Here is a 14,676-nt window from a genome sequence, read left to right as displayed (position 1 = left end):
TACACACATATTCTTTACATGTGCCTTTCTCTCAATTTTTCCTTTTTTTTTTTTTTTTTTTTTTACAATTGAAAAAAAAAACATTTAAAAAATTGAAAGTTAAGACTCAAAGTTAATCCCTGGGTAGGCAGGGTATCAATGCGTAGGAGGGGGAGTGTTGTGCAAGCGGGCGGGGGTTATTAGCAAACTCTGCTTACTTTTTCGCTTGGTTAACTATTACTTATCTTCAGACTTGTTCACAATTTGGTTTCAGTGTCAGGTCATGTATATCGCTGCCTCATATAACAGGTATTAACAACACTCTTGATGCTGCAGTTACCACAGAAACACTTCGCACCTTTGTAAATAAAGCTGAATCCACCTCCTATTATCTTTTCTTAGACATAAAGACATCTTAATTCAAGGTGAATGAAAAAAACATCAGGAACCATGATTATATGAGCCTTTAAGAACCATTATTGTTTAATGCCTAGTTAATTTCACATGTGAGATAATAATCTTCAAATGTAATATAATACATTTAGACAACACACAACAACAAACAAGCAATGAGATGATACAGCAAATGAAACTTCAGCTTATCCATATTTTATCCAAGCCAGTAGTCACCACATGTTCCATCTGTTCTATCTTACAACCCATAAAAAGGCACTACACATACTTATACTTGGTATATTCAAAGGAAAGAATAGAACAACAGTATGGCTCTGGGTGATGGAGGCTATTCTTTTCGTTTCCTGGTATACATGAGGTTAAGCCTGGTGTTAATCGTACAGCTGTAATTCTCCCTCAAATCCAGAGCTCAGTCTGCACACTCATTCACAGTACATTTCATTATATGTTTAAACACAGTACGACAATAAACATGTCCAGATGTGAATGGCAATCTGCTTCGTCAAGACCGGAAGGAAATGTGCATTCTCCTTCTACTTTTTTTCTTCTGGATAAACTGATCCCAAGTGCATTAGCCGTCAGAGCTGTGATGTGAGGTCAGCGGTGGGCATTGGGAGGACAGATGCGACACTTGATTGCATCGCCATTGGCGGCATCTTAGAGCCTGCCTGCTCTAGTTACAGCCCCCCTTGTCCTGTCACTTGTTGTTCATGCATCAGAGGTCAACTGTCTGCAAATCCTTAAATTAACCAGATTTGTTACTCCAGTACCCACAAATCTGTGCTTTGCATGACATCAATCTCCAGAGAGAAAACAACAGCAGAACACAGGAATAGAAATGTAAAAAATAAATAAAAAGAAATGTAGATCAAGCATATGTTGAGACCTTTGCAAAGGAAGGAACACAGCATGTGCTTTAGTATAGGTAACAACAGCAGAGAGCTGAACATACTGTACCAAACAGTGGGAGATGTAGAAAAGAGGGGGAGCTTCCGAGGAGTTTTAACGCTCCTGGGCTACTTTATTTCATATTTCTGAGCTGAGTAATGATGGAGTGAAAGAGACTACAGAATATCCCGGCAGCAGTCGATGAGCTGTCAGCACCTCAGCTTGGTTAAAAAAAAGGAGGAATGTATTGTCTGAAGACACATTTTCAACCAGAAGGTGGGATCTGGGGTGAGAGAGATGGACATAAAAATACAAGTCAATCAGACGAGTCCTCTGTTCATGCAGTTATCTTAGATACTCGCAGTTTTGACCAAAAATGTGCTCTGAAAGGTTACAATGACCTTGAAGCCTGCCAGTTTAGAAAAACATCCCCAAGGTGTTCCTTAAATATCGCCAACCAAAACATATTCAGTTCATCGTCAACTCTGAGTAGAATTTTCCAGCATTTTGTCAAACAGTTCCTAAGATACTGCATTTTAAAAGCAACGGAAACCAAAGGATTAACAAACGCACCTTTGCATAGAGATGCACCATACATTACACACATTAAAAAAATGCTACAATCAGGGCTGTAAGATATATCAGTTGATATCAATAATTACTGCAATAAAGGTCAAATAATAACTTTGTTCCAGTATAAAGGCTCGCATTTGATCCTGAATGAAAGTATTTTAAAAAAGGGTAGTTTAGTTTTGTTTGCTTTAGCCTAATTTATTTTGTAAAAGATGCAACAAGACACAAAACAAAAAAAATAGGCAAAAATGCAAGAGAAAAACATCATAAATAATTAAACAAGACTAAAATGATGTAGAAGATGAAAACAATATAGAGGACGCAACAAGATGACAATGATATAAGAAGCAGCTGAATATTTAAAGAATCTATAGGTAGAACACAAATTCATTAGCATGTTACAATCTGTTTGGAATATTAAAATATGCATAAGTAAATTTAAGTAAAAACAACAGAACAGTCAGACAGTGTGAACATGAACCCTAAAAGAAATTGTAAATCACAAAAATATTAAAGTGATTTTAGTGATATAAAATCGTGTTGTTTGAAATGTTGATGCTTTAATTCACAGCCTTACCGAGACAGTTTTGGGATACTAGCAATAAAAAGTAGTTAAATATTCTCCCCAAGCCAAACAGCTTTAAGATGATTAATTGGAAACCCTATCTGTACACAGTTGGCCTCTAAATGTGGGAACAAGGGAGTGGTTGTCAGATGAATGGATTTGTTTTCAGGGATAGTTTTGATTCACTGAACAGAAATAAAAACTGTGTGTCACCCATCCAGTCTGGCAAGATAACGGTCTGCAACTGCCACGGAAAGAAACCACACATTTTTTTTTATGAAACAAGGTGCTGTAATGCATTGCTTCACTGCAGAGGGCAAATGGCTTCACAGAGATGGTAGGAAGGAAAGGTCCAGACTTCCTCCCTCAGGCCAGAGACTGTTCAGGGGTCAGAGGAGGCGTCTACCGGCCCTCCACCCAGTAGAATGAGCACAAGTAGAAAATGGACAAAATGACTATTGCTTCTGGTCCTCCTACATGACTAACAAAAGATCTAGTAGGGAAGTGAGACAATACATCTGAGCTCCGACTGGTGAGGGTTTCCACTGACTCATCCCCTTTGGAATCAACCCAACGTTTGTAACAAGGCAAAAATGCAGCGTCTTTAGACTGGGATTAAACTAAAGATTTCGATAACAGACTACATCTGTTAGTGGAGCACTGAAGCAGAATGAAAATTAAACTGTAAAACAACACAGTTCAGTGTTTCCACAGTGCAATCTGCCCCTGGATTTGTACATCTGACAAGCACATTTGTGTTTATCTTCTCCCGCTTGCCTGGAGGGGAAATGCACTCAGAGCGGGAAAAAAAAACACATCCAGGAATGTTTGGAATTCTACAACATGTCATACATCTGAAAACTTTCAAGTGTTTCTGAGACGTTTTGCTACAGACCACAAGTGTCAGGGATGAGCATAGAGGAACAAAAAAACAAACTTTTTTTTTTTTTTTTTTTTTACAGAAAGTGCCAGGGGTTTCTACTTCTACTGATGGCTTAAGTAAAGAAAAAGTTCCTGAAAAACAGTATCCTGAAAAACTTCTGACAGTAGAAGACATGAACTTTTCAAAAACACCTCAGCAGGAATGTGACCTATGGCAAGGAAGCAGTATAGCCCAGACCAGCATGTGTGTGTAAATCCAAATGGAAGCCGAATAGCTCACAAGGCGCTTTGCAGCGTGTGATGTATCGACTGCTGATTACTGCAGACTGGACAGGGTGAGATAAGTGCGACGGGAGGCAGCCGAGAGCGGGTGCTCACCAGGTTGTTGTATCGATGAGTCTGTCTGACATCCAGCAGCTCATTAGAAAGACAGTAGAGCCCAAATTGAGGAAATTACAAGTCAGACATGTTAAGCATTTTCTGAACATGAGAGGGTTTTTTAACCTGGTCAGCAAGTGTAGTAGTGTCACAGTTGCTGGTTTAACTCAGGACAAATGGTTTGAATATTCTAGGAATTATTCAAGTCAGTTTGGTGTTTGTATCGACAGGCTGTGTAGCGTTGTTAGATGATGGTGCTGTAGACTGCTTTGCACAAACCTGTTGTAAATAGTAGAAGAAACAGTATCCTGTTGTCATTTTCCATCTGGAATGGCAGAGAACGTTTTGTCCATTGATGAAGCAAAGGAATAATTTGTTTGCATCATTCCACACCAAATGTTACAACAACCTACTGTGGTTTTGTGCTTCATGAGAATACCCTGGATGACGGCAGGGTAACAGAACTGATCAGTCATGTGAGTATAATGTTCACTATGTCACCCTTGGATTCCACCAACAGCAGATGCACCATGTTACTGCTCTGATGTAGTTTAGTTTCATCCTCTGAAAATCATGATGCCCCGAAAGTGTTGAGTGAGGATTCTGATCTCCTGATTTGGTCATTTTGACTTGGTTTTTGGCTATGTGGTTAAATTGTTTTAACTGTGTGCTGTAACTTACTAAATTAAAGCTAGGTAGATTATTGAATGACATGGATTAAATATTTGTTGTTGTGTTTAAGTTGTTAAAAATACACTGATCCTCATGAATACACTGTATACCTCAAGCCTATCTTCATTATTGGCATTGATAGAGATATAATATGCAAGAGAAGTTTTACTTTGAAAATTGGCCAGTCGGTCAATGTTTGAGCATCTAACTTCCTGTTTGTGTTTTGTGTTCTCTGCCGTTTTATGCAGCATCCGTCAAAAATAGAATCAACATGTATTTCCAAGAAAACGTGGAAACATAGGGGCACTGGGTTGAGCAGCCGTGAAGAGCTCCAGCGGCTGTGATGATGATGTAATGTGACCCAGCCATTCTCAGTAGAAAGCAGGAGTCAGAAGTTATTAGACTAAGGTGTTTCCTTTTCTCAATATCCAGATTTTTTTTTTTTTTTTTTTTTTTGGGGGGGGGGGGGGGTAAAAAGGTAAAAACTAGGCTACCTCAAGTGAAACGGAGGGCGTTTCTTGTAATCTTGCAATATCCTTCAACCTTTAATCCTTCAAAATACACCTGATATAAATACACTGATGGAAATATGGCTACTACAGGATAATTTGACCAAACATGGGGCCAAAGTTCAACCTACCATCTTTAAAAAGGGAAATTCCAGTATTATTTAACTTCCCATATTTCTGTCCATAATGAAATGTCAATGACTGACTGTCTTAGAAACACATCCCATGGTAAGAATGACATTGATCACACCTTCCACTGGTGAAACTGTGGTTGTCCAGTGCATAGCTCCAGGGATCAACTCATTGTTTAAACTAAGTCAAACACAAAGACAAATATTAGATTTCTGATAGATTTTTTTGATAGATTTACATTTTCAAAAGAAGTGGTAGAAGGCGTGCTTTTCCCAAATCTTGTACTTCCTGTCACCCTTTTTACTGGCTTTAGAATAGACTTCTTCCCTCCTATGTTGAGAATACCCCTCGGTGAAGTTGCAAAAAAGATTTGCCCTCCTCTCCTGAAACTACACTAATGGCCTTTTTACATGACTAAGATGCTTGGATGGTAAAAGTTTGAATGATAGGCCTACATTTTGGAAACACTGAAATTTCCCTTGAATGTTCAAGATCCTGATACTGTTGCCAGAACATTTAGTTAAAAATGGAACCAGAGCTCAACAGAGCCAAAGAGCAATTAACTGCTCTGAATTAAATGATGTAAACCATGTAACCCAAAAATTATGGGTTTTTTTTCTGAGATAAATTAGACTTGAACCAGACCAAGAGCCAAAACGAAGCTGCTCGCACTGACCTTAAAACAATGCCAGTAAACTTCTCATTAACCTATTGTTCCTCGATAGAGACTAACAAATGAAACTGTGAGAAACTTAATGCCAACAAAAGCCACCTGAGGAGACACATAACAGAGTGAAAGTGACACTGAAACGTGTGAGGAATACAGAAAGCCTGCCAACGGTAACAACTTTGGCGCTTCCCTGAGCTCTTTCCTTCAGTCAGTCCTTAAAACTCAGCAGTACGATGCGTGAATTCATAATTTCCTCTCCTCCTTGCAGGGCAGATGGAGGCTGACTCAAAGGCCATAAGGTCTACCTGACCTTGAGGATGTGTCAAAGCACAATTAAAAATTCCTTCTGTATGTCAGGGAAGGCACACAAAGGGGGAACTTTGCACACGACAGAAACTCATTAACCTTTCTTGAGTGACTTGGTAATTGGTTCGTCCAGGCAGAAAGTCACTGGTGGAAGGCTAACACAATGTACTTTACCAACAAACAATCACAAAAACAATCTATGCTTCAGAGAGTTTAAGGACCTCTCTTTTTCATGGTTTACTGGGCCAGCGTAACACAGTCGGTGTTTTCATGGATTATTCACACTTTTGTACATCAAAAGAACAGTATGAACAATCCATACAAACTAAATTATGCAGAAGCCCGACCATAACACTGCAGTTCTTTTTTCTGGACTGTTTTAATCCACAATAGTGATGTCAGTTTCCGTACTCCTACCAGACTACAACAGATCAGTCTGACAGTCTGGGCCAAGCCAACCACAGTCAGCTGACGGGGAGGAGAAAGGAGTGACAGGTGGTCGGAAGGATGAATGGGCCTGGCTGGTAGGCCCAGAGCCCGCTAGGCCTCTGCATGCTGAGAGAAAAACCAGGCCACTCCACACTCACACAGCGGAGAGAGAGAAAGAGAGAGACAGAGAGAGAGAGAGAGAGAGAGAGAGAAAGAAGGACAGGAAATGAGGACTCAGAGAAACCCAGAGGGGCAGGGCAGGGCTGTGTTAAAAAAACACAATATTTATCACCTTCAGGCAACCCTGGCCATCTTCCAAGGAGAAAACTCTCAATAAGTCTCCTGGGACGGCAGCAAAGGACAGGTACAACAAGGTTTTAGACCACCGGGAGACATCCTCTTTGACTTTGAGCTGATGCTCTCACAAAAGCATTGGTACCACAATCTAAACATTAAGATCAGTCCAAATGCGGCTGTTCTAATAAATAAATGCACAAGTGGGCATCGTGCTGGCTCAGCAGGTGGAGTCACATGCCCCAACATTGCAACACTTGGTCTGAATCTGCTCCTGACCTTTAGATTGCCTGCATAGCATTTCACTTCCATTTCTCTTTTCCTTCTAACTGGAAATGTTGTGATATTCTTAAAATAGTATTCCTATTATTACAAACCAAACCTTAGAACAAAACTGTGGCCACAGATGGTGATGTGACAGTAACACTGTTATCAATGTTACTCAACAAGGGTGTAACGGTTGTGAAACGAAAACCAAATCTTCAATACAGTCTCAAGGAGATGAAGATGATTCACCTTCTTGCTGTTCTTAGTGTTGGTGATATTCCAAATACCCAAATAATAAGCCCCCAAAAATTTATCTTATTTGACCACCACATTGAAAAACATAAACAAAAAAATTATTCAATGAACCAAAGCAGTGGCCCCGGAATTGATGATCCTAGTCCCCAACATATTTTGTACATTAGGAGATAAAAGGTCAAATGATACTGTACATTAACCAACTGTATGATGCAGCACTAGTATCAGTAATGTTCTACGTAATGGCCTAAAATGTTAGGTTAGTCCAAAAACTCACTTCTAAAATGCTAAATAGTACTCAAACATGACAGTAACACGTTCAATATAGTGACACATGAAAAACATGTACTAAATGGTGAGCACCGATGTTAGTTAATGCAATTTCAATGCTAATATGAGCTAATATTGTTTAGTGTTACCGCTGTAGAGGAGCAAAACAGAGGTAGTCAAGAACTCAGGGATGTATAGGAATTTTTGTAGAAAACATTCTCAACTTGGACTGGGAAATATCAGTATTATTCACCTGTATTCACCTGTCAGTAAAACTTCAAAATGAAACCAATTTCCTTCTTGTAATATATTAACAGTTAGCTACTGATAACACACAGCTGGCACAAATTAGACTCTGAAATTATCCTCGTGACACACACAAGCATGTGCAAATATTGTCAAAAAAGAAACAAAAACCAGCAATATCTGTCAGATAATTAGGGGTACAATAATGTATTTCACCAATTACTTAAGTAAGAAAGGCTGTTAAACTAATTCCAAAGGTGCTCTTTTCCGGTGCAGAATGAACACTGACATCATTGAAGTGTTCTTCATTGCAACCTGCCAGCATGGCCAGGTGGCCCACTTTGCATAGACTGTGTGTCCTTGTCACAGAGGTTGAACAAACAGCAGTTGACTTGCATTCATTAAAGAAACAAATATGAGAAAAACATATAAGAAGAGGACAGTATGTGTATTTTCTTCAGTAACAACTGCATGAAACGAAAGATAACACTGAACGTCTTTTCTGAATAATATGTGGTGGAGTGGGTATTAAGGTTGAAGTGTATTTTTGTCTCCATTATTAAGCCACTTCCTGACGCACACTTCCAGGCAGCTGATTTTCAGAGTCAGCAAGGCAACAGGAAACATAACTCTGACCTGTCAGTGTGTCATACATCACACGGACAAAAAAAAAAAAAAAAAAAAAAGACCTCTCGGACAAACTAAAGTCACTATCTAGGTGGGACAGAAGTGGAGCAGCAAGTGGGGTGTCCTTTAAACAGCCCAAAACATTCCCAAGAAAGAGAAGAGAAACAGGGATGGAAATGTGAAGGTAGAGAGCTGAAAGGACAGGCTGACTCAAGCTGAGGCATGTTGATATGTGCACGGTTCAGTCGGGGAGTGCAGTTTTATGTGTGTGTGTTTCAATCAGGGAGGGAGAGTGTATCTGCAGCAGACAGAGAGGGCTTATGAAAAGTGCACTGTTAGTCTGACACTCACTTCACACGGAGCTCGCAACGTGTGCCCGACTGAAAGGCTTAAAATCTCGCTTTTACGTCAGCGCTTTAAACAAGGTGCACTGCTGAAAACGCTGGGACAGAGTCACACATCAAGTCCACACATGACACAGAACTTCGAGTTTAGTAAAAGTCTGGACTGAATTTACATCAAATAAACGATTCATCTTCCATCTGTAATGTGACAAAAGGGTTCTTCTTACCCACAGCCAAAACAAAAAAAAAAAAAAGACTGGAAGAGACAGCAATGAATTTTTTGGTGTGGATTTTCTTTGCAGGTTTTGCATCTCATTATTTAGTCCAGGATTCTGTAGAGATTTTAGTCCCATGATGCTTCACAGGCTATATTTGGAGACTGTTCTACTGTCTTTACCAAGAACAAACTTCTGAGGCAAATTCCTGTCAGATTTTCAGACACAAAGACACCTTTTCCACCCGGAGCCACATTTCCAATATTTGATGACATTAAACCTTATCCTAATTAGGTCTGTTCACCAGATGCAGTGTAATGTCAGTACACAGCTATTTCTAAAATGAAACTTGATTTATGCAGTTGTGAAATTATTAAAATACTCTAATCCAATACTAATGCTAATACTCAGGCAGGAGGTACAGGTGCCTAAAAATCAGAACTAACAGACTGAAAATCAGCTTATTTCCCTGAGCTGTAAGACCTCTGAATGCATCATTATCTGTACATATTGCTTTCTTATAACCTTTAATTCTTATTGTAATATTTTTTTTGTATTTTACTGTATTTATATTTGCTGCTGCACTGGCCAGAGAAGCAATGCATTGTAACTGTATACACGATGTGCAATGAAAACAAAGGTTTCTAAATTCTAAATGTTAGCACAGATTCAGAATACTTTTACAAGAGTATTAAGACATTTTCGTAATGGAAAAAAAAAAACTTAATTTAACAAAAAATGTCATGGTATAAAGAAATGAAAAGGGAAACAAGAGCTTGTTCCAAACAAAATCGTTTTAAATAGCAAAAACACTGGTTTAAAACCGGAACTGATTGTTCAGAAATGCAGCAAATACTGTAAGTATTTGTCTAAGCAGGCTAGCTTTTCCATAAATGATGCTCCAATACATTTTGCATACCATTGCTACAATTTTAAAGAGCATTTGCAGGAAAAAGAGGCTCTTTATGTTCATCTCTAAACTGTAACTAAAGTAACTAATTTAACACAATTACAAGGTAATAGAGTTTTCAACTCTTCTAAAAAGCTCTTCATTTTCACTGTAGTCTCTGAGGGAAATATTTTTCTCATGTTACAAATAGCTGTGGCACATCAGGAAAAATCCCACAGTGCTCTGCTTCACTGTATCTAAACAGTCATGACAAAACTGGCAAAGGCAAAGATTTACTCGCAATATTTTGGGCTAAGTTGGAACAAAGATAGTAAAACGAAAACACTCCCATCCTGCATTGTTTGCTTGTGCTTAAACTGGCACTAAATCTGCAGAGCAGAGCCTTTGCGATGCCAAATCATCCGAGGACAAGGAAGAAAACAAAATTACAGGGAGTCCTGGGGGAGTACAGCTGGAATGGACACACCCTCTGAGGAGCTGATATGGTGGGGTTGTCTTCCTGCTGCTGGGCCACACTCTTCTTGTTTTCTCACCAACACTGTTTGTCTGTCACTGGGAAGTTTCTCGCAAGTGGTAAACCATAGATACCGTCATCTTGTATGTAAAGGTACAAACCATCTGTGGTCAGACTGTGATAATGACTTAATCGTGAGCAACACATAGTCTAAACTGCAATTTAGAAGACATTTTGTGAGATTAAATTAGGTGTTTTATCAATAAGCAGGAGGTGAAGGAGAACACAGATGTGCAGCAACCCCTAAACAGTCCAACTTAGATGAAAGCAAGCTCTGTTCCCATGAATAAGTTAAAGGGGGAGAAAAAAAAAATCAATACTTCTAACCTTTATTGGACAGCTAACAATGGCTTTACATTGCTCTAGCTCTGTTTTGCAGCCAAGTTACATGCTTAAATCTTAACTTTGACTCAATACAAAGTACACACAAAGTGCAGATATGTTTAAAAATAGTACACAAACAAAAAAAAAAATCCATGCCTTGAGTTAATAGCATTGACTCTGAGTGCTTACAAGTCCATAATGTCCTGTGTAATATTCCTGTTATACGCCAACAGGGACATAAACTGTTTATACTAAATGGTGAGTTCAATGACCTTACGAAATATAACGCACGGCTATGTTGCTGTTACGGACTTGTACTTTAACTGTGACATTTAGTGTCCACGTCAATGTTAGCAACTTTTACACCCTGAAAATGAGGCAAACAAACAAACAAAAACAACCCTGAGGTAAAACACGCAGGCCTTTCTATCAGCAGTGAGAGTGAACGCTTTTTTTTTTTCTTGAACCGACACTGTAATAACACAAAAAGTAGACACACCCTCAGTGTAAACGGGATAAATGTGATAAACGGTCCAAAACAGGCTGAAGCGGTCTATCGCCCCGCGGTGGTTAAAGCCTCCACATCAGATACAAGCTTTTAGGGCGGATAGTATCATTTCATAACCAGAGTCCAGCTTCTTTATCCACATTTCCTGTCCTAACCATTCAAAATCCCGAGCTTTTCGCGACAAAAGGCGGATGGATATAACATGTTAAAGCCCACTCACTCCCTCACTTACCTGGACATAATTGTTCTCGCAGTAGTCTGCTACTCTGGTCAGGTTCTGGTAACTCTCTACAAGCGCTCTTTTACCGGCCGGAATCTCTTCCTCTAACAACATTTGTAGCTCTGCCATCTTACATCTCTCCGCAGAGCCTCCCTTTCCTCAGCCTTTCCCTTTGATTGAAGCAGCCACCAGCCCAGCAGCAGCTCTGCCTCGAAAAAAACAAAAACTCTTTCGCCTGCTATTGTGGGATTCCTGCCCTCGCTTTGGCGTAACCTTACATCGAAGATCGTCTAAGAAGAGGAAGAGCACTCACTCACTCACAAATTCAAAACTAAGTTAAAAAAACAAAAAAAACAAAACAAAAAGCTGTTTTTATTTATTTTTTATTTATTTATTGAAAACTTTATTATGAGCGCATTCTATGGAAGTAAATCTGTTTTATCGGATTTTGAATTATAAAAGCCATTGAATTTCTAGCACTGGATTTTTTTGCACTGAAATTAAGTATCTGATTTTTATTTTTTTTTTGCACTGAAATTCAGTATCTGACTTTGTTGTCTCTCAATTTTACTATGTTCATAAGATTAGAATAAAAAAAAATCAGAAGCAAGAAATTCAGATGCAAAAAAATTCAGGCACAAAAAATTCAGATCGCACATCCGGGACGCCAAGGATTTTTATTTATTTATTTAATTTTTTTTTCCCAACTGTATTAATCAAACTCTGGTCATACATTCAAACAAATTCCATAGAAAAAGACTTTTTTTTTTTCCCCAAACTGAGCAACAACATCAAACTTATCTGAACAGTATTTGTAAAGAAAATTATAAAAATCAAATCAAATAAATTAAAATAAAATAAATAACAAAATAAAGTCAGAGGTTTAATCAGTCCAGGACACTAAGGATAAGCAATTGATTCTATCTCAAGTCGAACCGACAGCCAGCCACGTGAGTTACGTTAGGTTGATCATGTGACCCCCCAAAAATTCAGATACTTAATTTCAGTGCAAAAAAAATCAGTGCTAGAAATTCAGGGGCTTTTATAATTCAAAATCTGATGAGACAGATTTACTTCCTTATAATTCTGTTTCATCAGATTTTGAATTATATAAACCATTGAATTCCTAGCACTGTATTTTTTTGCACTGAAATTAAGTATCTGAATTTTTTGTTTCTCAATCTTAGTATGGTCATAAATTTTGACAAAAAAAAAAAAAACAATTCAGAAGCAAGAAATTTCAGATGCAAAAAAATTCAGGCGCAAAAAATTCAGATCACACCAAGGATAAGCAATGATTCTATCTCAAATTGAACTAACAGCCAGCCAATCAAAGTTACATTAGGTTGGTCATGTGATGCCGAAAAAATTCAGATACTTAATTTCAGTGCAAAAAAATTCAGTGGTAGAAATTGAGTGGCTTTTATAATTCAAAGTCTGATGAGACAGATTTACTTCCATACGATTCACAACATTTATTAATTTACTTCCATATAAATCTGTCTCATCAGATTTTGAATTATAAAAGGCATTGAATTTCTAGCACTGGATTTTTTTGCACTGAAATTAAATAGCTGCATTTTTGTCTCTCAATTTTAGTATGTTCATAAATTTAGAATAAAAAAAAAAATTCAGAAGCAAGAAATTCAGATCACACATCCAGGACACCAAGGATTTTTATTTTTATTTATTTATTTTTTTCTTTCCAACTTTATTAATCAAACTGTGGTCATACATTCAAACAAATTCCATAGAAAAAGACTTTTTTATTCAGACTGAGCAACAACATCAAACTTATCTGAACAGTATTTGTAAAGAACATTATACAAATAACAATAAAATAAAATAAATTAACATAAAATAAAATAAATAACAAAATAAAGTCAGAGGTCTAATCAGTCCGCGACACCAAGGATAAGCAATGATTCTATCTCAAATCAAACCGACAGCCAGCCAATAAAGTTACGTTAGGTTGGTCATGTGACGCTGAAAAAATTCAGATACTTAATTTCAGTGCAAAAAATTCACTTCTAGAAATTCAGTGGCTTTTATAATTCAAAATCTGATGAGACAGATTTACTTCCATATAAATCTGTCTCATCAGATTTTGAATTATAAAAGCAATTGAAATTCTACCACTGAATTTTTCTGCTTTGAAATTAAATATCTGATTTTGATTTTTTGCACTGAAATTAAATATCTGCATTTTTTGTCTCTCAATTTTACTATGTTCATAAATTTAGAATAAAAAATATTCAGATGCAAAAAATTCTGAAGCAAAAAATTCAGTTGCAAAAAATTTAGAAGCAAGAAATTCAGATGCAAAAAACTCTGAAGCTAAAAATTCAGACGCCAAGAATAAGCAATCGATTCTATCTCAAATCGAACCGACAACCAGCAAATCAAGTTATGTTAGGTTGGTCATGTGACGCTATTAAAATTCAGATACTTAATTTCAGTGCAAAAAAATTCACTGCTAGAAATTCAGTGACTTTTATAATTCAAAATCTGATGAGACAGATTTACTTCCATATTTATTCACAACATTTATTAATATTACAGATGAAACCCAATTTAGGTAACAGTAACAGAGAGTATATATAATATTTCTTACACCAATGTTAAATGCGTAGGAGAAAAAAAAACCCCAGCTACTTTCAATTTCATCAATAAATACAGCAATCAATGTTTCATTTTCTCATATTTGTGCATGAAAGAGTAAAAAAATTCAGTGGTGTTCAACACATTATATGACAATTCATAGACACAAAACAAACCATTTAAATGGTTGAATCTGAACCAATACACCGTTTAAATGATATCAACAGGGTTTTAATCCAGAAAAATTGTTACACTTTTCATTAGTATTTGTTCACATGCTTTTATTAACTTTGTTTAATTTAATAACTTCCTAAACTGATAAATGGCCAGGGTTATAATCAAATAATAGTATGAATAAGTGAATGTTTTTATTATTTATTAAAACGGTATCTTAAATCAAGCAGTTTTTAATTATTTTTCTAAGAATATATTTACCTAAATCATTAAACAAAGTGGGTTATATGCTCTGTCACTGTGTAGGAGCGCGTAAACATTTAGCATAAAGTGGGAAATAATAAGACACAACAATATTTATCGGTGCTCGGATGACAGAACGAAGTGAGATGTCTTTATTTACATCTCCGTTTGCCTTGTCACTCTTCCCACAGAAGGGGGAGGGGGTGTGGACTATGGAACTCAATGCACGAGGATGATGGGATTTGCAGTTTTAGTCTGAACTGTAGG

The 14,676-nt window shown here is 37.3% G+C and overlaps 1 protein-coding gene across 8 annotated transcripts in view; it reads right to left on the bottom strand.

The window, feature by feature from the left end:
* The window catches only part of abi1a (abl-interactor 1a), a 62,643-nt gene extending 50,973 nt beyond the window's left edge, over positions 1 to 11,670 (bottom strand). For all 8 annotated transcript variants that reach the window (XM_030122850.1, XM_030122852.1, XM_030122857.1 and 5 more), the window contains exon 1: positions 11,404 to 11,670. In XM_030122850.1, coding sequence (XP_029978710.1) covers positions 11,404 to 11,520 — 117 coding nt within the window. In that variant the 5' untranslated portion in view covers positions 11,521 to 11,670. The remainder of the gene's footprint in view (positions 1 to 11,403) is intronic.
* Positions 11,671 to 14,676: the final 3,006 nt, after the last annotated feature.

Source organism: Sphaeramia orbicularis, chromosome 20, assembly GCF_902148855.1.
Source record: "Sphaeramia orbicularis chromosome 20, fSphaOr1.1, whole genome shotgun sequence".
Classification (NCBI taxonomy): Eukaryota; Metazoa; Chordata; class Actinopteri; order Kurtiformes; family Apogonidae; genus Sphaeramia; species Sphaeramia orbicularis.
This window is presented reverse-complemented; position numbering and strand designations above follow the sequence as displayed.